Source organism: Physeter macrocephalus, unplaced genomic scaffold (assembly GCF_002837175.3).
Source record: "Physeter macrocephalus isolate SW-GA unplaced genomic scaffold, ASM283717v5 random_71, whole genome shotgun sequence".
In the NCBI taxonomy this organism is placed as follows: Eukaryota; Metazoa; Chordata; class Mammalia; order Artiodactyla; family Physeteridae; genus Physeter; species Physeter macrocephalus.
In genome coordinates, this window is record NW_021145357.1 from 41852 (window position 1) to 64702 (window position 22851).

Sequence of the window (22851 nt, forward strand, 5' to 3'; positions counted from 1 at the left end):
CTCCAGCCTCCCCTGCCTCCCCCCATGCTGGGTCCCACAAGGCAGGGCCCAGGAGGAAGGGAGGGGGGAAAGGTCCTGGGAAGAAGGAACACTCAGAGGCCTTCTGGCTCCGCCTGCCTCCCGCAGTACTGGCTATGCTGCTAGGCCAGGAAGAGGTACACGCACCTGGCTGAGGGGCTCAGCGAGGGAACTTCTCAGTGAATAATTTAGTCTTGGTAGTCTCCCCGAGGGGTTTCAGCCTGAGACCCCACTGCGGGATTTCAATCCAGGGTCTCCTCTATGGGGGGCTCGGCCTGGGTCCCCCTCTGTTTGTGGGGTCTCAGTCTGGATCCTCTGTAGGGGTCTAGGGCTGCAGGGTCCTTGGTGGGATCCCATTCTGAGGGGCCCTCTTGTGTTTCTTAGATGGGACCTCTCAGTGCCAAGCTCCCTCAGTTGATTCTTTGAATTTACAGTGGCCTCCCCACCCTCCAACATACATACTCCAGATCAGAGGGGGCGGGTGTAGTGGGGCAGCAGGCTCCCCGTGTTGGGAGGGATGGGACCCCAGGATGCCTGCTGAATGGGATCTGGCCGGCAGCTCCAGGCGGGCCCTCCCCCTCACCAAGTGGAGGCTGCGGTGGGCTGCGTTGGGGCGGCGGGGGGTGGCAGGGTTCCAGGCCTTATTGCTTGGGGTGGGGAGGGCTTTACAGTGGCCTCCCCACCCTCCAACATACATACTCCAGATCAGAGGGGGCGGGTGTAGTGGGGCAGCAGGCTCCCCGTGTTGGGAGGGATGGGACCCCAGGATGCCTGCTGAATGGGATCTGGCCGGCAGCTCCAGGCGGGCCCTCCCCCTCACCAAGTGGAGGCTGCGGTGGGCTGCGTTGGGGCGGGGGGGGGGTGGCAGGGTTCCAGGCCTGATTGCTTGGGGTGGGGAGGGCCGGGCGGTAGGCGTGACTGGGCGCTCTCCTCTCTTCAGAATGCACGACGGAAACTTGACACCTCCGGGCTTGGGAGGGGCTCTTTCCTCCCTCCAGGAACGCTTATAAACCTCAGCTCTAGGGCTCCTGCTCGCTGCATCCCATCTCCTTGCCCCGGTGAGTCGCAACCCTTACCCCTGGAGGGTGCCTGGGGAGCCTTTTTCCGCCCTGGGCTCCCAGGTCCCTACCCTGCAGCCGGCTCAGACTGGGATTCAGGAAATGGCTTTGGGAAATCCAGCAGCAGTCCTTGCAGAGGGCAGGGGGTGGGTGGGAAAATGGAGGATGATTGGGCATGCCCCCTTGCCCCAGCCGTGCCCGCCCCCGGCGCCCCTCCACTCCGGGCGCTGTGAGTGCCAGTACCAAGTCCCTCCTGGGCGCCGGCAGTCAGCGGAGCCCGATCCAGGACCCTGTCGCTGGGAGACGGGGGCGGTGAGGGCTATGGGGTCCTGGGCTCCGCACTCTGCCCAGCTGCCCCCGAGGGGAGAGGCGAGCGGGACGACAGAGAGGCGGGGTCTGCCTAGACCGAGCCAGCCCTGACCACAGCTGGGCATTTGCCAGACCCCGGCCTCTCTGCTGGGAAGAGCGACGCGCGCTGTGTGTGTGTGTGTGTGTGTGTGTGTGTGTGTGTGTGGTGGGGCGGGTGCAATGCAGGCGGGTGGAGACCCAGGTCCTTGCACAAACAAGCTTTGGAGACAAACAACCCCATGACCCTTTGAGGCCGGTTAAGTTCCAAGAAAGGACCCTTGGGACTGAACCCCAGAGAGGGGCCACCAGACTGAGAGGACTCCAAAGAAGGACCCCAGACTGAAAGCCTGCTACCAGACAGAGGGGTCTCCAGACTGAGGGACCACCACACAGGGGTCCCTGAGACACGGACACTTCAAAAGGACCCCCAGACTGTGAGACCTAGAGAGGAAGGGGTTTCTGGAAGTGAACATTTCTTCCCCCACCTACACTGAGGTACCATTGCCTGGTCCCCTGCCCCAAGCTCCATCCCTGCATCCCTGTCCCTTCCCTACTTCCCCTTGAGGCCTCCTCCAGGCAGAGGCCTGAGGTGGCAGCGCCAGGGCAGGGGCGCTCTGGCCTGTCCTGACTCTCTCTTCTTCCCCCTCCTGCAGGTCAGCCCCGTGAGGACATCAGCTCCAGCCCCAGGGTTCTAATGGCAGCCGAACCACTGACTGAGCTGGAGGCGGCCATTGAGACTGTGGTCACCACCTTCTTCACCTTTGCAGGGCAGGAGGGCCGGAAGGGCAGCCTCAGCATCAATGAGTTTAAGGAACTGGTCACTCAGCAGTTGCCTCACCTGCTCAAGGTAGGTGGGGGGGGGTCTCTGGGTGTGAGGTTTTGGGAGCCAGTGGCTGTGGGACACTGTATATGAGGAGATATTACTAAGCATGATAAGGTGACCACAGGTGTACTATGGGGGAGGGTGTGATGACTGCACATGTAAATGGTTCTGGGTGTTCTTGCCTGGTGTGTGTTTGTGTGTATAGTTAGGTAATATCTGTGTGAGTGCGAGTGTTGTATTGGGCCTCGTGCTCCCATCAGATGATGCTGTTGGGTTCTCGTGGTGTCTCTCTGTGCCTCTTTGGTCTCATTCCCCAACACAGGACTGGACCCAGAGCTGGCTTCCAGGAGATTCATAGACCATCAGAGCTAGAAGGAGGCCAAGAGAAAACACGGTCCAAATTCCTCACTTCACGTATACAGAAACTGAGGCCCAGCTATGGGAAAGGGTTTGTCAAAAATAAAAACACAGCCAAATTAATGGAGGCATAGAATTTCAGTATAGGAGGTTCCTGTAAGTGGTCTGTGATTATTCCCTACCCCCTCTGGGAATCTCCTCAATAATGCAACTGACAGGATCATTCTTTCTCTCCTATTCACAGGATGGAGTAGGGATTTACATTTCATCCGCTCTGGGTTGGCACATCATCCCAGGCTGTTAACAGTTTCTTTTACATCCTTTCTAAAAATTCAAAGGCACATAAAAGTGTGTGAACATGGATTAAAAAAAAAAACACAAACTAGTGTCTGAAATTCATAGTCTCATTTACAATATCTCCTACATCCTTAGACTTTTTCCTTCCTCTTCTCACAGGAAACTTCAGGCTCTGCCCTGAAAGTACAGCATTCCCTGTAGCCTTGTCAAATAATGACTGGTTTTTCTTCCAAATCCAAAACTCCCTCTGGGCCTGGAAATGCAGATAGTGACCTCTTTGCTTTTCATTGCAACTTCCAGATCTTAGTTTCTTCTTCTCCTCCTTTTTTTTTTTTGGCTGCACCCATGCAGTTTGTGAGATTTTAGTTCCCCAACCAGGGGTTAAAACCGGGGCCCTCAGCAGTGAGAGTGCAGAGTCCTAACCACTGGGCTGCCAGGGAATTCCCTCTTCTCCTTCCTAAGACACCCAGCTCCTTGGAAGCTCATATGTACCACGTGCCACCCTTCTAACTGCACACCTTATAGCTCTTCAGCTTCTGGCTTACTGTTTTTCTTCTCATCACTGCCACTGTCATTATCTTCAGTATCCACACAGACAACTTATTCAACACCTGGGCCTTTCAGTTTCTTTTTCTTTGGCTGCTCTGCGCGGCATGTGGGATCTTAGTTCCCAGACAAGAGATCGAACCCACGCCTACTGCATTGGGAGCACGGCATCGTAACCACTGGACCACCATGGAAGTCCCTGGGCCTTTCAATTTCTTCAACTCCTTACTTTCAAAGGTTCTGTCTTCCTGCACCTCAGCATCCCTGCCCCTCCACTTTGCTGCCCTGTCCATTCTTTAGATCTTGTCATTACCAATGCACCATCTCCAAAATCTCAATTTCAGGCCTCTCTTTCTCTGTCTACCACCTCCTGTCATTCCAGTTCTATTCCTCTATCTAGTTCCTCCACTCCACTACTTCCTGACTCCACTGGGAACTTCAGTCTCTTGACCCTATCACTTTTTCATCTTCCATCACCATCCCTCGAGACCTCATTTCCCTTCTTACTCAGCTGGGTTCTAAGGCTCACCACTATAATCACTCGCTCAACTCCCTTGATTCTCTTTCTCTCTGTCCTAGTTATTTGGCAAAATCCCAACCCAGGTTAAATCCAACATTTCAGCTTCATTAGCTTGTTGGTGAAACCCTCCGTTCTGTGTCTGCGCTTGTACAGCTGAATCTGGCTAGAGAAAAATACACTGCCATGTTGTTGACTTGTCTCACTTTAAATCTATAACCACAGCCCCCAATAGGACCCTTAGCAATGCCTGGCAATTCTACATTTCCCTAGTTAATTCATTTACCAGCTCTTTCAGATGATTATTTCACAACTTTTCCTTTCTCCTTAAACTCCAGTACCTCTTTTCATAGTCTCCTTCTCACTGAGAAATTTTCTCACTGAGAAAAATAAAAGCCATCAGGAAACTTCTATGTGCTTCCTCCCCTCAAACTACCAACTTATCAGCACATTTCCTGCCTTCCTTCCTGTTAACATGAATGATCTGTCTCTGCTGCTAAGGCCAGCCACTCCACTGGTGCACTAAATCCCATCCCTTCTCACCTACTTAAAGACGTTACTCTTTCAATTCTTCCTCCTTTTTAAAAAAAAAAATTAATTAATTTAATTTATTTTGGCTGCATTGGGTCCTTGTAGCTGTGCACGGGCTTTCTCTAGTTGTGCAGAACGGGCTACGCCTCGTTGTGGTGTGCAGGCATCTCATTGCGGTGGCTTCTCTTGTTGTGGAGCACGGGCTCTAGGCGTGTGGGCTTCAGTAGTTGTGGCATGTGGGCTTCAGTAGTTGTGGCACGCAGGCTCAGCAGTTGTGGCTCGCGGCTCTAGAGCACAGGCTCAGTAGTTGTGGCACACGGGCTTAGTTGCTCCACTGCATGTGGGGTCTTCCCAGCCCACGGCTCAAACCCGTGTCCCCTGCATTGTCAGGTGGATTCTTAACCACTGAGCCACCAGGGAAGCCCTCAATTCTTCCTCTTCTCTCTTGCATCATCAAAATTTCCGTCTCTACTAGATTGTTCTGATCAGTTTGCAAATATGCTGTACTATCTCCCGTCTTAAAATAAAAGAAAACCTCCCTTGACCCTATAATTCCCTCCAGCTATGCCTTACATCTCTGTTCCCCTTTGTAGTAAAACTCCTCAAAAGCAGTGAGAGTTATTTATACTCTCCACTTTATGCTGTCTCTACTTTTCCTCTCCTGGTTCAGAATGCTCATCCCCCAGGTATCTGCTAGGCTTATTCCTCGTTTGACAGATTTCTGCTCAGATGGCAAATCCTCAGCATCACCTCCCTGTGCTCCGTCTCTTCACCCTGGGCTATTTTCTTTCAGAACATTTCCTTCACAACTTAGCCTCCATTATATGTTACCAAGAAGTAACATATAATTTCCTTCCTTTCCATGTAGGAGACATTCTTGTTCCATAAAGGAAAGAAATCTGCTCACTGTTTTATCTCCAGCACTTAGTGTCTGACTCCTAGTTAGGTGCTCAATAAAATACTGAGGGAATAAGTGAGATAGTAAAAAGGTTTAAAAGAAGTAAAGGGCTTCCCTGGTGGCGCAGTGTTGGGAGTCCGACTGCCGATGCAGGGGACGCGGGTTCGTGCCCCAGTCCGGGAAGATCCCACGTGTCGCGGAGCGGCTGGGCCCGTGAGCCATGTCCGCTGAGCCTGTGCGTCCGGAGCCTGTGCTCCGCAACAGGAGAGGCCACAACAGTGAGAGGCCCGCGTAACGCAAAAAAAAAAAAAAGTTACAATGCATATAGGTTGTTTTCCCAGTTTAAAAAATGACGTACTATATTCTAATATGTAGCTTGACACAAATTTATGTAGCCAATCCTCTATTGATGAACATTTCTCTTGTGTTCACTTTTCCCTTTTGCAAACGTTGTTTATATCAATATATCTTTACATACTAAAGGGAAAATATTTATAGAGTAAATGTCTGGCAGTATAAATATTAGGTCAAAAGGTTTGTTCTTAATTTTTATGGATATTATTAATTTGCCTCCCAACAAGTTTGTACTTGTTTTCATGGCCAACAGCAGTGCATGTGACTGCCTGTTTCCCACATCCTTGCACAAAATGGGTCTTACTGAGCTTTTATTTTATTTTTTGTTTTTATAAATTTATTTATTTATTTTATTTTTGGCTGCATTGGTTCTTCTTGCTGGGCACAGGCTTTCTCTAGTTGTGGCGAGCAGGGGCTACTCTTTGTTGCGGTGCACGGGCTTCTCATTGCGGTGGCTTCTCTTGTTGAGGAGCACGGGCTCTAAGCACGCAGGCTTCAGTAGTTGTGGCACGTGGGCTCGGTAGTTGTGGCTCGCGGGCTCTAGAGCACAGGCTCAGTAGTCGTGGCGCACGTGGCATGTGGGATCTTCCCTGACCAGGGCACCACCAGGGAAGCCCTTACTGAGCTTTTAAATTTTGCCAATGTAATATGTAGAAATGGTGTCTTGTTCTGATTTACACTTCTTTAATTCTGAGTGAAATAGAACTTTAAAAAATATTTTTGATAGGCATATATATTGCCTTTTCTGTGAACTGCTTGTTTCTTTTATCGAAGTGTTCTTTTCATATTGATTTATTATACCTTTTTATAAATAAAGAAAATAGCCTTTGTCTATTATGTGCATTGCAAACATTTCCCCCTAATTTGCCCTTTCATCCTTTGAGTTTTTTTTGGTCTTTTTTGCCATACAGAATATAAAAAAATTTTATGTAGTCAAATCTGTCAAACTTTTCCTGAATGGCTTCTGTGTTTTATGCCATGTTTAGAAAGGTCTTCCTCAGTTTAACTTATTAAAAAACTCCCAGACTTTATTTTATTATTGATGTTAAATATCCCACTTATTATTTATTCAATTCCTATGTGTATTTTGGGGCTCTTTATTCCGTTTCATTGATCTGTTTATTACTTATTTAGAAACATTCTCATTTAATTACTGTGGTTTTAAAATATGCTTTGATAACCTGTAGGGTTGGTTCTCCCTCATTATTGTTTTTTTTTCAGAATTTTACCAGTAGATCCCACATGTTGATTTTTCAAGAAGAATTTTAGTAACATTTAATCATATTAAAAAGAATCCTGTAAATATTTTAATTGGGATTATATAAAAATGTTATTTTAGGGAAAATTGACATCTTTACACTATTGAATCTTTCTCTGTAAAAAAAAAGTATGTTTTTCTGTTTATTCTTGTTTTCTTTCATATCCTTCAGTTCAGTTTTCTTCACAAAAGCTTAATAAAGTCCTACATTTTTTCCTGAGTGCTTTATTTTATTTTTTACTATTTTAAGTGGGATCTTTCATATTATATTTTCAAACTGGTATTAGTTTTTGTGTATTAATATTGTCACCTGATACTTTATCATTTCTAATCGTTTTTTTGGGGAAGAAATACAGATTAGTGGGTAAGAGCATAAGCTCTGAGTCAGACAATCTAGGTTCAAATGCAGGGTCTAGCTTGTCATCCCGGGTTAGTTATTTAATCTTTCTGAGCCTTCATTTCTCATCTGTGAAATGGACTCATAGTAATACTGAGTAATACATAGTAATACATAGTAATTCTTGTTGGATTGGTCTTGCATTTATTCAGTCAGTATTTATTGAGTGCCTACTACGTTCTGTTCTGACACTGTCCTAGGCTTTGGGTTATAGTGGTGAACAAGCCTCCGCTATGTGCCAGACATTCTCCCAGGCACTGGCATTATGGTGGTGAACAAGACGGGCAAGGTCCCTGTGCTCAGGAGCCTTTCATTCTAGCAGATTATGAAGATTAAATGATGTAAAGCATGTAGGGTGTTCAGCATATGCTCAGAACAGTCAGCACTATTAAGTGCTTACACTTGTTGAAATGTTAACCTTTATCACTCTTTCGTTTTTTTCTAGGTATACAATTATATAGTTGCTAATATAAGAGGTGAATTTGCGTCTTCTTTCCCAACAACTTTACCTTTTATTTCTTACTCTTGACTAATTGTATGTTTTCCTCCTCCATTCGTGTGTTACACTGGGCATCTTTGCCTTCCACTGGCAATGCTTATAGTATTTTATAAATAAGCATGATTGTAGCTTTAAAAAACATCTTGTTTAGCTCTTCTATAAATTAGCTCTGTGCCATCTATAGATTTGGCATGCCTTCTCTGCCTTCATCCAAATGTTGATTCAAATGTTTAGCATGAGCTCTGCCTGAGGCACCCTTGTCTGGTTTGACATGGATCCACTGTTCAACAGTCAACTTTCTGGTTGTGGTTACTTATCTGGCAACAAATCCTTTGATCACGATGGTCCAACTTAGAATATCCTTAGATTTCACAGGTCTGCTGGAAGAGACTTTGCCAAGGGCCCCCTAGGAAACTACATACCTTGTGTCCTTGCCATTCCTCTGATCTACCAGGCTAGTGACCCAACTGGAAGAATGAGAAGGCATTAGGATTATGCAAATGGACAGCCAAGTGCTGTGAACTTCTCCAGCTTTCTGTAAAGGAGGAGTGTGGCCTGAGAAGGCTCTGTGGGTGGTCAGAGTGAGTCAATGCCTACGAGGGCTCCCCCAGTGTCTTTGGGCTTATCCCAGGGCTGGCACAGCAGCATGCTGGAGCCCACCCATACCTGCAGTTGAAGGCCCATCGTGTGCATCTCTTCCCCTCTCTGTGTTCAGTGACATCATGTTTATGCTTCATGATCCACCATGGTGGGTATATTTAGACCACAGCAAACACTATAACCAGGCTCCCCATTTCCCTCCTCTGCTTCCCCTTGGAGTTGGGCACCAGGGCAGTGCTGTGTCGGGGCTGCAGCTTCGTCCTGAAGGTTTGGGGCAGACCCTAGTGCTCTCTGAGGGAAGGGAGTGGCGACTGGCAATTCTTCCCTCCCTGTGTCAAAACCCTCGTTTCTAACCCCACTCTTCCCTGTGGTGTCTCCTCAGGATGTGGGCTCCTTAGATGAGAAGATGAAGAGCTTGGATGTGAATCAGGACTCAGAGCTCAAGTTCAATGAGTACTGGAGACTGATTGGGGAGCTGGCCAAGGAGATCAGGAAGGAGAAGGCCCTGGAGATCCGAAAGAAGTAAAGCCGGCTGGCCCGGATGGGGGTGGGCATGGCAGGGCTGGGCAGTACCCCACTCCCCACAAATAAAGCTTTCTCCTTGAAACACAGATGTTTCTTACTCACCCCCACCCTGATGATTTCTTCTCTTGAGACTAGGGGGTGGGAAAGCTCTTGTCCTCACCTGAGGTTGGGTCCAAAAATTATGAGCTCCTTGAGGACCAGGAATGTTATTCATCTTCAGATACTCTGCAGCATCAGATCTTGTACAGGATAGGTGCTCAATAAATACATGGTTGATGAATGAATATCTGAAAGGTAGAGACAGATCTCTGGGGCAGGTGAGGTGACTCATATCCCCACCAGGTCTCAGGGGCTTGGTCTTGGTTCCCACTTTCTTATTCCTGGGGTTTGTGTCATTGGATGGTAATGATAGCAGTGAACATGTGTTGAGGGCTTGCTCTGTGCCAGGAACAGGGCTGAACATTTTCTTATATTATTTTAGTTAATGCTCACAGCCCGTTGAGGTAGGTACTATTTTTCAGTCTTGTATTAAAGATGAGGAAACAGATTTTAGAGAGGTTAAGTCACAAAGACAAGAATAGGTAGAACTGGGTTGAAATTCCAGAGCCTCTGTAATGAACCGGGATCCTCTCTGGACGGGTGCTTGGGAACCCTGGACCCTGCTCTCCTCCCTCCTACCATAGCAGGAGTGAAGCAGAAGGATGAGCACAGGGTTCTTTCTGGTTCGAGGACTGGGGTGGGGGTGGCGGGCGGTCGTGCTGCAGGAAGCAGAACTTTAGGGCACCCAAGCGCTGCTCTCCCATCCTTTGCTGGAGGGGCATGTGGTTTGAACTGTCTGCCACCAGAGGGAGCAGGGGTGGGGCAGCCCAGCAGGCCCTGCCTTCCGAGGACTGTCACTGCCTTACTGTCAGGTGTCCATCATTTGAGGCAGCTATGAGTCCAGAGGAACATTTATGCTGAGACAAGCTCCCCATCACACACCATGAAAGGGTCCTAGATTGAGACCTTCCATCTAAGTGCCCCTGGACTGAGAGACCTCAGAGGGACTGCCAGGCTGGGACTCTGAGGGTCCATTTGAGACATTCCAGAGGGGCTCCCTCACAGTGAGAGACTCTAAGAGGGACCCCCAGACTGAGACATTAGAGACCTCAGGCTGAGGCAGTCTTGGAGAAACCCTGAAATCGAGATAGCCTCAGAGGGGTCCCCAGATTGAGACCCCTCAGAAGAACTCTCAGAATAAGCCACTTTGGAAGGGTCCCCTCATTGAGACACTTACAGACACCCCAGTGGAGGCCCAAAGTAGATCTCAGAGTTTAGGAAAGGAGTCCAGGAACTCTGGCTCTCAGCACTGCCCCCTCCTTTCCTGACCCACACAGACTCCCGTGCCTTCTCCCTTCCTCCTCCTCATCAGGTGGGGAAGGTCACTGGGGTTGGGCTGAGTTCCCCCCAGACCTACAGTCCAGGATCCCTGGGATGTTATCCCGGGTGCTGGATTGCGGGGGCAGGGAGGGCGGTTTGCTGTGGAGTCTCTGGGTTAGGGAAGGCATGGGATTCTGAGGGAGGGAGGAGCAGGTAGCCCAACCAGTTTGGAGAGGTTGTTAGCTGACAGATAACCCATCTGGGCCTCCCACACATGCATGCTGGCTGCGGGGAGCTGAAAGGACGTCAGGACAACAGTCAGTCTGCCCCCTTCACCAGGCTGCCCTTCTCTGGCTCCTTCCTCCTGACCCAAATTTCTGCCATTAGGACTCGGCAAGGCTGGGCAGGCTTGAGTGTTACTATCTAAATCGGCCTTGAGAGGAGGAATGTGTGTGTGTGACACATTAAAGTACTTCAACCCATGTGTCCCTCATTCCTTCAAGGCCACAAAACCCGCCTTGACCAGCCTCTGCTTCTCCTTCTTTCCTGATGACTGACTCAGAGCCCCCTCAGAACCCTTTCCTGTCCTACATTTCCTCCAGGCCTTTCCTCCCAGGCTCCACGCCACAGTTTCCAAGTCCTCCCTCTCTCCCCCTGCAGCCTCCCCTCCCTATCTTCCCTGGACTCTGCCTGCTGGTCTGGGGCCAGGGGCATCCCAGACCCAGCTCTCCATGGTTCCCTCCTCGTGGCCTGGGTGTGGGCGGGCTCCCGGAGCTGCGGCCAATGGAGGTGGGGCCCCTGAGACTGGCTCACAGCCCAGGCGGCTGCAGGAGCAGGGCTGGCTTCGGGATGAGGCCCAGCCCCCTGCCTCCCCTCCCTTCCCCCAGGTATAAGAGCTGAGCTCAGGTGCACTGGCTCTTCCAGTCCAGTCTCAGCGGCTGCCGGCAGGTAAGGAGTCCCAGGGCTTTTCACCCAAAATGGGCTGTCCCCGGTCCAGAGGGCATGCTTAACCTATCCTACCCTAGTCTGCCAGGGGAGGGTCAGGGGGACCAGGCCCTGGAGGCTGGTGTGTATGTGGGTGTGTATGGAACAGGGGTGGGGGTTGGAAGGGGTGGGAGGAAGGAGGCTAAGGTGAGGCTCAAGGGTTTCCCTCTTAATAGGTTGGCCTGGGGGCTGTGACCTTAGCTCTAGGAGCCTGGGCAGGGACGGGGCTTGTGTGGAGTTGGCTCTGACCGCCTGGGTGAGGCACAGAATATCTGGGGTGCAGCCAAAGGGGATAGTTGAGAAAGAAATGCTGAGTTCTCTTCTTAGCTCAGCCTCCCCCCTCCTCTGAGCAGATCATGAGACATCAGCTCCTCTGGGGCCGGCTGTAGGAGGACAAAACTCTCACCAAAGGACCAAGCGCATCGAGCACCATGGGACAGTGTGGGTCAGCCAACGTGCAGGTGGGCCCATTCATTCCTGGCCTTACTGTTTCCACTCTCCTCTCCTTCACCCTGAGGGTCTATGTCCCTCACTGACTTCTGCCCCCTCACCTTGGCCTTGCTCTGCACTCCAGACCCTGCCTGTGAGACCTGAACCCTCTTTGGTGCCTATACAGAGTGGTGCAGATGGGCCCTCCCTGGAAGAGGATGCCTGGGTCTCATGCTGGGACCTGCCCTGCCTGGAGGCTGGGGGGAGGTGGGGAGGAAGCCTTGCCCAACACATGGCTCAGGGCAGAGGACAGTGGGGGCAAAGGGGCTGGATGCTGGGCTTTGGAGTGGGCGAGGGCCCACGTGCCTGCCGGCTGTCTTCTGCCCTGTTGGCTCTGCGGGGCTCCTGGGGAAGCAGGGTGTCATAGGATGGGTGGGGCCTCTGCAACATGGGCGATGTCCCTTGCCCTCAGGATGCCCAGGAATTCAGTGATGTGGAGAGGGCCATCGAGACCCTGATCAAGAACTTCCACCAGTATTCGGTGGAGGGTAGGAAGGAGACGCTGACCCCCTCCGAGCTACGGGACCTGGTCACCCAGCAGCTACCCCACCTCATGCCGGTACTGAGGGAGTGGACCCCGCCCCAGGCAGTACCCTGACTTCCCAAGCAAGTGCTCCAAGACCCCACCCACACTGCCAAGGCCCCTGGCACTGGCAAACCCCAGCCCTTCCCCTTGTCAGTGCCAGGTAGACTCAGGACCTGCTTTCTGCCCCTGGGCAGGGCGGAGTGGGAAGATTGGAAGGCGCTGCCTGGCTGAGCTGTGGTGTCTTCCCTCCTTTCAGAACAACTGTGGGCTGGAAGAGAAAATTGCCAACTTGGGCAGCTGTAACGACTCTAAACTGGAGTTCGGGACTTTCTGGGAGCTGATTGGAGAAGCAGCCAAGAGTGTGAAGCTGGAGAGCCCTGTCCCGGGCAGTTGAAAACCTTCCCCCGGAATTCTGCGGTTGGGGGATATTGGGGAAAGGGGGCCTCCAGATCCTGGGGGGCCTGGAAATAAAACTCCTTTCTCCACCACCCCCGCACTATTCCCCAGCCCCACCTGTCTCACCTCTGCAAGGTTCAGGTTCATAATGGCCCTTCCTGGGGCCTCTGTGTACTTCATCCCTGGGAGCTCCATGGAGCTAATGGGTCCAGGGGTCCCCACCTGGGGGAGGCTCAGGGGGTGGCTGGGGCCAGGGATGTATTGGAGCGCTGCTGGAGGGTTGAGGATGCTGTAAGGGCCAAGTCATTTAGTAGTGGGGGAAGGGCAGAGAGGAGCTGAGCTATGGGAACTGATTTGAAGGGGGTGGAAGTAGGAATGCATAGTTGGTACTAAAAAGGGTCTCTACGAACCTACCCCTCCTAATCTCTTCCCCAACCCAAACCGTCTGTCCAGTTCTGTCCCTCCCTGCCCCCAGCTCTGCCCCAGCCTCCTCTCAGGACCCTGTCTCCCTGGCTTAGGGCAGGGGAAGAGAGAGAGCAGGGTGGGGGAGAGATGCTGAGCTGGGTGACTTTTGGGAGTGAGAGGACCAGCTGGGTGCTTGGGCATTTACAGAATGATGGTTGTTTTGTATCATTTGATTAATAAAGAAGATGGAAAAAAATGAAAGACGTAGTCTTGGCTGAACCCCACCCCAAGGGTCCGTGGGTGAGGAGGTGTTGGGGTGAATGGCAGAGTCATTGGGTGGCACGGTACCTGTGGGACCGCAGTGGTCAGCAGTGGAGGCGAATAGGGGCCTCACTTTCCCCCGTGGATTTGGGTTGAGGATGGCACAAGGCCTAAAAGGTGGGAGACCTGGTTCTCTCTGAGGGACAGGCTGTACTTTGTCAGTGACCTGGCCCTCTGACAGGAGAGGAGGGCGTGTGTGCACATGTGGGGAGAAGAATATGAACCCAGATGTGCCTGGCTGACTGGTGGCAGGGGAAATGTGAGGCTGAGAAACAGGCTGACCAACCTGGGTTTGAATCCCAGCTCTGCCACATACTATCTTTGGAACTTGGGGCATATTCTCAGAGTATCAGTTTCCTCATCTGTAAAATGGGGATCGGGCACATGATGTAAACTACTTAGCAGAGAGCCTGACACAGAGTGAGAGCCCAGTGAGCGGAAGTCACTGGAGTGGGGGGATGGGTCACTTCTGGTGTCAGCTGTTGCCTCTGGGATGTCAAACTGGCCAATTTCCTTGGGTATCTTGGAGAAGGGGTGGAGGGGTGTTTCCAGAGGAATCCTCTGCTGCACACAAGAGGTCCTAGGGACGGGTGCACTGGAGGTGGAAGACAAGGATCCACGCTCTGGGCCCTTTTGACTGTAGCCCACGCCTGAAATCCCAACAGCAAGGAAATTTAAGCGGCCAGCCAGGCTGGCCTGGAATACTAACTGAACTTGTCTGTTAGGGGTCCCTGAAACAGGGATCTCAGTGACCCAGGTGAGAAGGGCAGGTGACAGTCTTTCCCTTCCTTTCTCAAAGTTGTAAATTCTGTTCAGGCCCTGCAGGGTTAGGAGGGTGGGGTTGGGGGAGCGCCAGCTTGCACCACTCCCTGTGGGGTGGGGGGCGGAAGGTTGTTAAAAAAGGTGTGTATCACTTTAACATGGGCCCAACCCCAGGGCCAAGTCAAGAGGGAGCTCAGACCTTACCTCCCCACTGAGCCAGCTGCGGCCAGGCAGGGCCGGGAGGGAGTGGGACAGATTCTGGGAGTGCAGAGGGGAGGAGTCCTGGCTGGCTGAGCGCATAGCTACTTGGCAGTGCCAGAGCCCAGGTCCCAGAGCCCCGCTGGAGAGGAGGTGGACCAAGAGGGTAGGTGAGCACCCTAGGCCCGTCCTGGGAGGTCTGGGGCTGCCAGAGGGGCCCTGCAGGCTTGAGAGGCCCAGATAAGGGGCAGCGAAGGGGGCCTGAGGAGGGGGGCCTGCAGAGACTGAGCAGGAAGGTTTCGTCAATTGTTAACTTTCCCAAAAGGCCAGTATGGGAATGGAGCGTTCCGGTGGGCTTGGGGGTTGGAGAGGCCTTCAGAGGAGTGGATGGGGTTGCAAGACCCCCTCCCCAGCCCAGCAGCTGACCGGGTTCCTCTCCCAGGGCTGGGCCACCCGGCAGAGTGTTCAGAAACTTTGCCCTCAGCTGCTCCGATTTTCCCCAACAGAAAAAGGGCAGATGTGTTTGGTGGAGGTTGGGGAGTAGCCAGACCCAGGACACAGGCCTCGCTGGGCGCTGGGGGCTGTGTCCCGGAGAGGTGATGGTGTCCAGGAGAAGCCAGGGAGGGCCCAGGGAGCCTGAGAGCAGCCCGAGGAGGGGAGGCAGGGGCCTGGGTTGCTTCTCTCCACCTCTCGACTCAGGCAGGTGCCGGTCGCTGGCCCCAAGTGCTCTGGGAGCTGTTCCTTGGGAGGGGTGATGGGGCCCGGGAGGAACCTGGGTGAGGCCCCCTGGAGCCTGAACTTCAGGAGAGGGGCCCGGAAACTGGGCAGCTTCTCCTCTACCTCAAGACCCAGGCAGGTTCTGGCTTGACTTGCTTTGCTTGGTGGAGCCCCCTGCCCTGTAGAGCATTTCCCCTGCCTGGCCCGGCTCCCTGTCCAGGTCGGAGGGGGTAAGGGCTGGTGTGCTTGGAGACCCACGACGGAGCCCTTCACTTGTCTGGAAAAAAATTTCCGAGGAACAGTCTTCTTCCTCCAGCTATGTATTACGAAAGCAGAAGAGTTTGGAAGGTAGATGGGTCACCCAAGCAGAGGGGCTCAGAAGTGGCAGAATTCCTTGCTCACTGTGATTGTGTACACGTGTGTGGATTAGATGCAGTGAGTCCTGTGAGGGTGGGGCTGGGGGGTAGGTAGGGACACTTGTGTGAGATACTAGCCTCTGGAACTGGGAAAAGAGCAGGAGAAGAGGGAACACAGAACGGAGCTGGAGAGGCTGGAGAGGTTAATTTGAAACAACCTTGCAAATTGAGTAAAGCATCACCAGCCCAGTGTAGATTGCACCTTCCCTGTGTATTGCAGGCAGCTGGGGCAAATGAGTGAATTAAGTAGGAAATGAATGAGAGAGTAAGCAAGTGAATGGTGGATAAATGAGTAAAGAAATTCAAGTTAGATGAAAGGAATGCAGAGAATGCCAAATTGAGGCTTGAGAGTGGCCTAGGCTCTAGAGGAGAGGTGACTAGGAGGGATAGGAGTCCAGGGACATATCCCAACACTTGGGAACAATTTAAGACTCAAGAAGTGTGTGTGGAGGTGGGAAGAGGAGGTGAGTTTTAGAGGGTGTGGTGGATGTTCAGGGCTCCACACAGAAAGGGACTGGGGAGTTGAAGAGATGGAGGGTGAAGAGGAGGCACTTGGAGGGGTGGGGCCCAGCACCTGGGGGTGGGAGGGTGCGGCTGGAGTGGCTGAGACCCAGGAGCACGGTGTCAGGGCAATTTGGGCTTTTGGAGAAGTCAGCAAGCTGGGCTGAGGTGGGCGGGGTGGGGGCCTCTCGGTTGCTCAGTGATGAATCAGCCAAGGTGAAGACAATGAGAACATTGCAGGAGGGTTGGGGGCCCCAGGTGAGAGGGTCCTTTGGAGGACAGTCCCTCCATTCTCATTTTTTTGGAAGGCTCCAGTGTATTGTCCACCTCCCCCCTCACCCTCAGGCCAGGATCAACCTGTGGCAAAGTCAATGCAGGAGTTACCTCCTGCCCCACCCTTCCCAGGGAGGGGCTGATGGGATGTCCCACCACCTCCCCTCCCCCCAACCACATGCCTGGGGACCCTCCGGCCCTGTTTGGTAGGAGGACTGGGCAGGCAGGAGGGGCAGGTGACCATGGCATGGGTGTGGTGGCAGAGCCTGTCTCCTGACCCCCAGGGAAGGGAGGGAGAAAGAGGGTAATGACACCTGACTATTCCCCTTGAACACCTTTCCTTCAGAAAAAGCTTCAGAAAAGCCTTTGTCCAAATTGTTAACTCCAGCATTGTCCAATTGACTAGAAGAAGGTGGGGTGGGGACTATTGGGAGGACTGGGAGCTGAAGCGCAGCTCTCTGGGGTGACTGTGTACCTGACAGCAGGTGCTGAGATGTCTCCTGGGAGCTCACCTGTGTCTTGCCAGGTAGAGGCTGAGGCATGGTATCAAGGAAGGGCAGGACTGGGCTCCAAGATGGCAGGTGGTGGGAGGGGAGTGCTCAGCCAGTGGGGAGAGGGACAGAGACACACTGCCCCCCAAACCCATTTCTTATCCTTTCCTCTCCCTGACTATTTCCCACAGGATTCCTCACTTGGGGAACAAGGTCTGGGATGGTGAAAGTGGGGGATTCTCTGAACTTTCTCCCCACTCCCAAGGCTGGTTGGGAGTAGGGCATGACACAGTCCTTGCTGACATGGGTGCAGCTTTCGGAATCCCCAGGAATGCTGGTCGTAGGCCTGGGCAACTGCCCACCCAAGGGCAGGAGGGCAGACAGTTCATGGCTTGAAACATTTTTGTCCTCATTTGTGAATGTTAGAGCATTTGTATGAAAGTCTTACAAAGGTATAAACATTGAACCATGCAATAAATAAAGAGTACTGGAAAAAAAAAATGGTTTCCTACGGTCCTGGTTCCATACTTCATTCTTTCGGCCACAGACCAGAGCAGTCAGGTGGACGAGGCAGGGGAGAGAAGGGTAGCATTCCTGGTCAGAGTTGCCCTAGCCTGACCCCTCTCCCTCTCAACTCTCTTTCCTTCCTGCATCCTGGCTTTGTCCTTCTGGGTCTCACCCTTCCTCCCGAAGAAGTTTAGTAAAAGAAAAATCTTCGAAGGGTGGTCAGGGGCCTTGGATACCTGGTATCAGGGCTGGCAGGAGGTGGAATATTTATAGAGCATCTACCTTGAGCAAAGCATTGGGCCAGGCCACGTGGGCGAGGGGAGATGCAGAGATTAAAAGCAGGGAGGTTGTATATCCAGGATCTAAAAAAGTGGTCCCAAAGTCTCCCAGTCCTAACACAATGGCTGCGTATAAGAAACACTATCCTTGCTTCAAGGAAGGTCTGGTGTCTGGGGAGAGATGATCCGGGAAGAGACTGCAGTCACGGCAGCTAGTGGGCCCAGCCAAGGCTGGCTGAGAGTCTGTGGGAGTCAGGGGAGGAGGACCAGAGGGCAAGGGTCAGGGCAGTCTTCCCTGGAGGTGTGGTTTGGGAAGGCTTCAGCTAGGTGGAGAGGGCAGGGCATTGGGCATAGGAGGAGGGATGGATGGCCAAGAGGAGGATTAGAAAGCAGGTGGCAGGGGCAGGGGCTGTGGTGGGGCTTGGAGAAGCAGACTTCCCTTCCATATCGAACCATGGGATGCTCTGGTGGCGGTGTCCACCTTCCCTTGCCAAGACCCAATGGGCAAGGCAGCTGCAACTCATTCCTGGGCTTGGGGGCGGGAAGGGAGGCTCATTTGCCAGGCTTCACTTGGGGGGGCTCTGGGCATGGGCGGCGACTCACAGAGTAGATCCGCCTGTTCCCCTCATATCCTGTTATTCAGTAGGCTGTATCCGCTTGCAATGTGAGTGCCTTTTGTCCTGGGGCGAGGGGCTGACGTGTGTAGCCTCTGGCTGGCTGTGGAGGCTCTATCTTCAGTTGTCTCCAGCTGGGGCTGAACCTCCGGGCTCCTCCTTAGGTAATGGGGTGGGGAGGGGCCCTTGTATCCTGCTGTATATTTCGGGGTGGGTATGATGGAGGTTAGGCCAGCCGGGGCTGGCTGGGGGCCTGCACAAAGCCTCACTTGATGGATCGGGACATTGTCCTTTATCAGAGAAGGGCAGCCATGGTCTGAGACCCTGGACGCACTGTCCTGGAGCCTGGCAGAAAGGACTGGGGAGAGCCTAGGTCCCCGCCTCCTGCTTTGTTGCCTGGGACAGGGGTCTCGGCCAACCCTGGGGGTGGGGGACGTGGACCATCCTAGCAATTTCTAGCTGTGCTTGTCCCCGGGCCAGGGACTCTGGGTGGTCCAGGTATGGAGAAGGCGGAAGGATGGGCACTGGCTCTCATCCGCTTCCCACGGAGCCTCTTGTTCTCTCTGGGGCTCTGACAAGCTCAGTGCCTGGGGCTGGGGAAGTGCCTGGAAAACCTGTTGAGGCTGTTGAGCTGGGGAGCACCTGGATGATAGGAGACACATAGTTCTCATTCCAGGCCCACCCTGGGTTCCCCTTTCCCTGCTTACTTCCTCCTGAGGACCAGCCAGCCTGGGGGGCCAGAGGCCCAGGGGCTGGGCCCAGTGGGAGGACAGGGGCAGAGAGATGGAGGAGCAGGTGTGGCCTGTGGGGTCTCCTCACCTCCCCTCATCCTGGCACCCAGGCCCTGCGAGGTGTGAGGCGGTGAGATGGCGGACTCCTACACGGAGCTGGAGAAGGCGGTGGTCGTCCTGGTGGAAAACTTCTACAAATACGTGTCCAAGCACGGCCTGGCCAAGAACAAGATCAGCAAGAGCAGCTTCCGGAAGATGCTTCAGAAGGAGCTCAGCCACATGCTGACGGTGAGGCCCCCCCCACTCAAGGGCCTGGCCTCTCCGCGCCCCTACCCCACCCAGTTCCTGAAGCTCTTGCCCTCTCTGGGTTTCTTTCCCCACCGCCACTTCTGTCCTTTCAGAGTTATCCCCCCAAAACCAGGGGTCTCCACCCCACCCAGCCCTCTGTCCTCAGGGTGCCCAGGCCTGAGCCAGTGAGGGCTCTGTTCCTATCTTCCCAGGGCAGCAGCAGCCCAGGCCAGACCCTGGACTCTGCCTAGGGTCCTTGCTGGGGCCTCTGTAGAGCTGCCACCTCAGTATTGCTGACCCTCAATCCCTCGCCAGGACACCGGGAACCGAAGGGCTGCTGACAAGCTCATCCATAACCTGGACGCCAACCATGACGGGAGCATCAGCTTCGACGAGTACTGGGTCTTGATAGGCGGCATCACTAGCCCCATTGCCAACCTTGTCCGCCAGCAGGAGCAGCAGAGCAGTAGCTAGAGGACCCTCCCACCGTCCCCTCCCTCGATGCTTTTCCTAGGCACCCTCCTCTGCCCACCCAGAGCCCTGTCCTCTCTTCTCCCTCTAGACCTTCTCCTGACCATTGCTGAACAGGGCAAGGGGGGACGTCAGGGCCCCTTTGTGAGTGTCTCCGTCTGGGGGTGTCTCCCTGAGGGTCTCAGTCCCTGGAGCCAGCAGACCCTGGGGCCCCTCTGTGACAGTGCTGTATGGGGACGCAAGAGTTTCCTCACCTGTTCAGTCCATCTACCCTTCTGACCTCTGATATTCCTGCCTGATTCCGGGTCTCTCCTGACCTTAGAGGTCAGCTTGCTGCTTCAGGTCTCCCTGCTCCTGGCAACACCAGCAGAGACTCCTCTCTTCCCTTTCCCTCAGCCCCTCTGCTGGGTAGAGGAGACTTCCAGGGATTGCCCTCCAGCTGCCTCTGGGTCTGGGAACAAAGTTGAGCCCCCTCCCTCCTGAGCCACTGAAATGGGCAACAAAGGCTGGATTTGGAGTATGTGTCCCCCTCACCCAGTCCCTTTGTAATGTTCATTAAAACCTTTCCACTCCTTGGAACTTCCTCATGCCTTGGTGATCTTTGCCATGGGCCCCGATGCAAGGGGGCGGCAAGGGGAAATCTCACTGAGAGGGCAGAGCAAGAAAGAAGTAGAACTCTGGGATCCCAGCTGATGCTGTCAGCCCTGGGTCAGCAGTTACTTCCCTCCTCCATGAAGGGCCAAAGGCCACACGTGTCATCACCTCTGGGCCCTCATAGACCAAACTCAACTCACATTCAACTTCTGGGCACACAGTGTATCCCATTTTGTCCTCAATGAAATTCCATGAGAGAGGCGCTGCAACCCTCAGTCTTGAGTCATGAATAGTACAGAGATACTGAATTCTCATGTACAGATTATTCTAATACACAAGTTTATGGGATGAGAAAGTGGGGTGCAAAGAAAGAGGGGTGTGGAAGGCCAGAGTTGGGACTTGTGCCTGGTGTAGGGGACAATGACAGCTTCTATGTTTCTCTCCTGCCATGGAAAGACAGCACATGCCCCCAAGAGAAACAGGGCCGGAAATCCAGCCTGTGTGCTCTGGATCAATGGTTTTCAACCCAGGGCAGCTTACCCCTAAGGTTTAAGGTTTTTCTAAAGATGCACAGGCATAGACAGTTTTATTGGAATCCATTACAGATCCTCAACCTTCTAAAAGTGACCTGCCTCAGAATGGGCTTGCAGTCAAGGTAGCACACTGGACTTCTTTCCCATCTCTCCTTCACAGCAAGCCTTCTCCAGTTAAAAATGTAAAGAACAGGGACTTCCCTGGTGGCGCAGTGGTTAAGAATCCGCCTGCCAATGCAGGGGAGAAGGGTTTGAGACCTCGTCTGGAAGCCTTCTCCAGTTAAAAATGTAAAGAACAGGGACTTCCCTGGTGGCGCAGTGGTTAAGAATCCGCCTGCCAATGCAGGGGACACGGGTTCAAGACCTGGTCTGGGAAGATCCCACATGCCGTGGAGGAACTAAGCCAGTGCACCACAACTACTGAGGCTGCACTCTAGAGCCTGTGAGCTACAACTACTGAGCCCGCATGCCGCAAATACCGAAGCCTGCGTGCCTAGAGCCCATGCTCTGCAGCAAGAGAAGCCAATGCAAGGAGAAGCCCATGCACTGCAAAGAAGACCCAATATAGTCAAAAAAAAGCAAAGAACACCCTATGCCTGTCCTGGGGGTCACAATGCTACCTTGACTGAATGGTGAAGAACTCATTCACATTATACATATATATAATTGTGATAAAATACACACATCAATTTACTCTCTTCACAAATTTTAAGTGCACATTACAGTATTGTTAGCTATATGCACATTGTTGTACAGCCGATCTCTAGAGCTTTTTCATCTTACAGGACTGAAACTCTATACTCACTGAACAGCAACTCCCCATTCCCCACCTCTCAGGCCCTGGCAACCACCGTTCTACTTTCTGTTTCTATGAGTTTGATTACTTTAGATACCTCATATAAGTGGAATCATGCAGTACTTGCCCTTTTGTGACTGGTTTATTTCACTTAACATAATATCCTCAAGGTTCATCCATGTTGTAGCATATGACAGAATTTCCTTCTTTTGGAAGGCTGAATAATATTCCATTGTATGTATATACCACATTTTCTTTATCCTTTCATCTGTCAATGGGCATTTAGGTTGCTTCTAGATCTTGGCTAATGTGAATAAAGCTGTAATGAACATGGGAGTGATAATATCTCTTCAAGATCCTATTTTTAATTTTTTTCTTTTCTTTTTTAAAAAAATTTTTTGACCGCACAGCATGGCATGTGGGATCTTAATTCCCCGACCAGGGATCGAACTCATGTCCCCTGCAGTGGAAGCACAGAGTCTTAACCACTGGACAGCCAGGGAAGTCCCCTCAATTATTTTCGATGTATACCCAGAAGTGGGATTGCTGGGTTATATGGCAGTTCTATTTTAAAAATTTTGAGGAACCTCCATACTACTCCACAGTGGATGCACCATTTTACATTCCCACCAACAGTGCACAAGCATTCCAATTTCTCCACATTCTCACCAATACTTGTTATTTTCTGTTTTTATTTTTTTTGATAGTGACCATCCTAATGAAAGTGAGATGATATCTTGTGTCTTTTTCTTTTTAATTTGCATTTCACTGATAATTAGTGATGTTGAGCATCTTTTCATATGCTTCTTGACCATTTGTGCAATCTACTTTGGAGAAATGTCTATTCAAATCCTTTGCTCATTTTTAAGTGGGTTATTTTTTGTTTTATTTTGTTGAGTTGTAGTTCTTTATATATCCTGGATATTAATTAACCTGTTATCTGACATATGGCTTGCAAATATTTTCCCCCATTCTGTAAGTTATCTTTTTACTTTGTTGATTATTTCCTTTCTTCCCCAGAAGTTTTTAAGTTTAATGTAGTCCTATTTGTCTATTTTTGCTTTTATTATCTTTTTTTGGTGTCATATCCAAGGAATCTTTGCTTGTTACAATGTCATGAGGATTTTCCTTGATGTTTTCTTCTAGGAGTTTTATAGTTTTAGGTCTTACTTTTA

The 22851-nt window shown here is 51.9% G+C and overlaps 3 protein-coding genes across 6 annotated transcripts; all 3 read left to right on the forward strand.

Annotated features, from left to right (window-relative positions):
- The first annotated feature begins 41 nt into the window (after positions 1–41).
- Positions 42–9111, forward strand: S100A13 (S100 calcium binding protein A13). Of its 2 annotated transcripts, XM_007130252.2 has the most exons (4): positions 42–155; positions 959–1076; positions 2078–2271; positions 8884–9111. In XM_007130252.2, the coding sequence occupies exons 1-4, from the start codon at positions 135–137 to the stop codon at positions 9025–9027; spliced, it is 477 nt and encodes a 158-aa protein (XP_007130314.2). In that variant the 5' UTR covers positions 42–134; the 3' UTR covers positions 9028–9111. The 2 variants fall into 2 exon arrangements, with proteins under 2 accessions (XP_007130314.2, XP_028339599.1); XM_028483798.2 differs by lacking the exons at positions 42–155; positions 959–1076 and adding an exon at positions 1657–1919.
- Positions 9112–11258: 2147 nt separating this feature from the next.
- Positions 11259–13460, forward strand: S100A14 (S100 calcium binding protein A14). The gene is made up of 4 exons (XM_007130253.4): positions 11259–11333; positions 11723–11830; positions 12271–12417; positions 12641–13460. Exons 2-4 carry the CDS (start codon positions 11801–11803, stop codon positions 12776–12778), a joined length of 315 nt encoding a protein of 104 aa, XP_007130315.1. The 5' UTR covers positions 11259–11333; positions 11723–11800; the 3' UTR covers positions 12779–13460.
- Positions 13461–14486: 1026 nt separating this feature from the next.
- S100A16 (S100 calcium binding protein A16) lies at positions 14487–20329 on the forward strand. Of its 3 annotated transcripts, none has more exons than XM_024116095.3 (3): positions 14487–14632; positions 19105–19282; positions 19598–20329. In XM_024116095.3, the coding sequence occupies exons 2-3, from the start codon at positions 19130–19132 to the stop codon at positions 19754–19756; spliced, it is 312 nt and encodes a 103-aa protein (XP_023971863.1). In that variant the 5' UTR covers positions 14487–14632; positions 19105–19129; the 3' UTR covers positions 19757–20329. The 3 variants fall into 3 exon arrangements, with proteins under 3 accessions (XP_023971863.1, XP_007130312.1, XP_028339596.1); XM_007130250.2 differs by having other exon boundaries at positions 14514–14636; XM_028483795.2 differs by lacking the exon at positions 14487–14632 and adding an exon at positions 18297–18427.
- The last annotated feature ends 2522 nt before the right edge of the window (positions 20330–22851 follow it).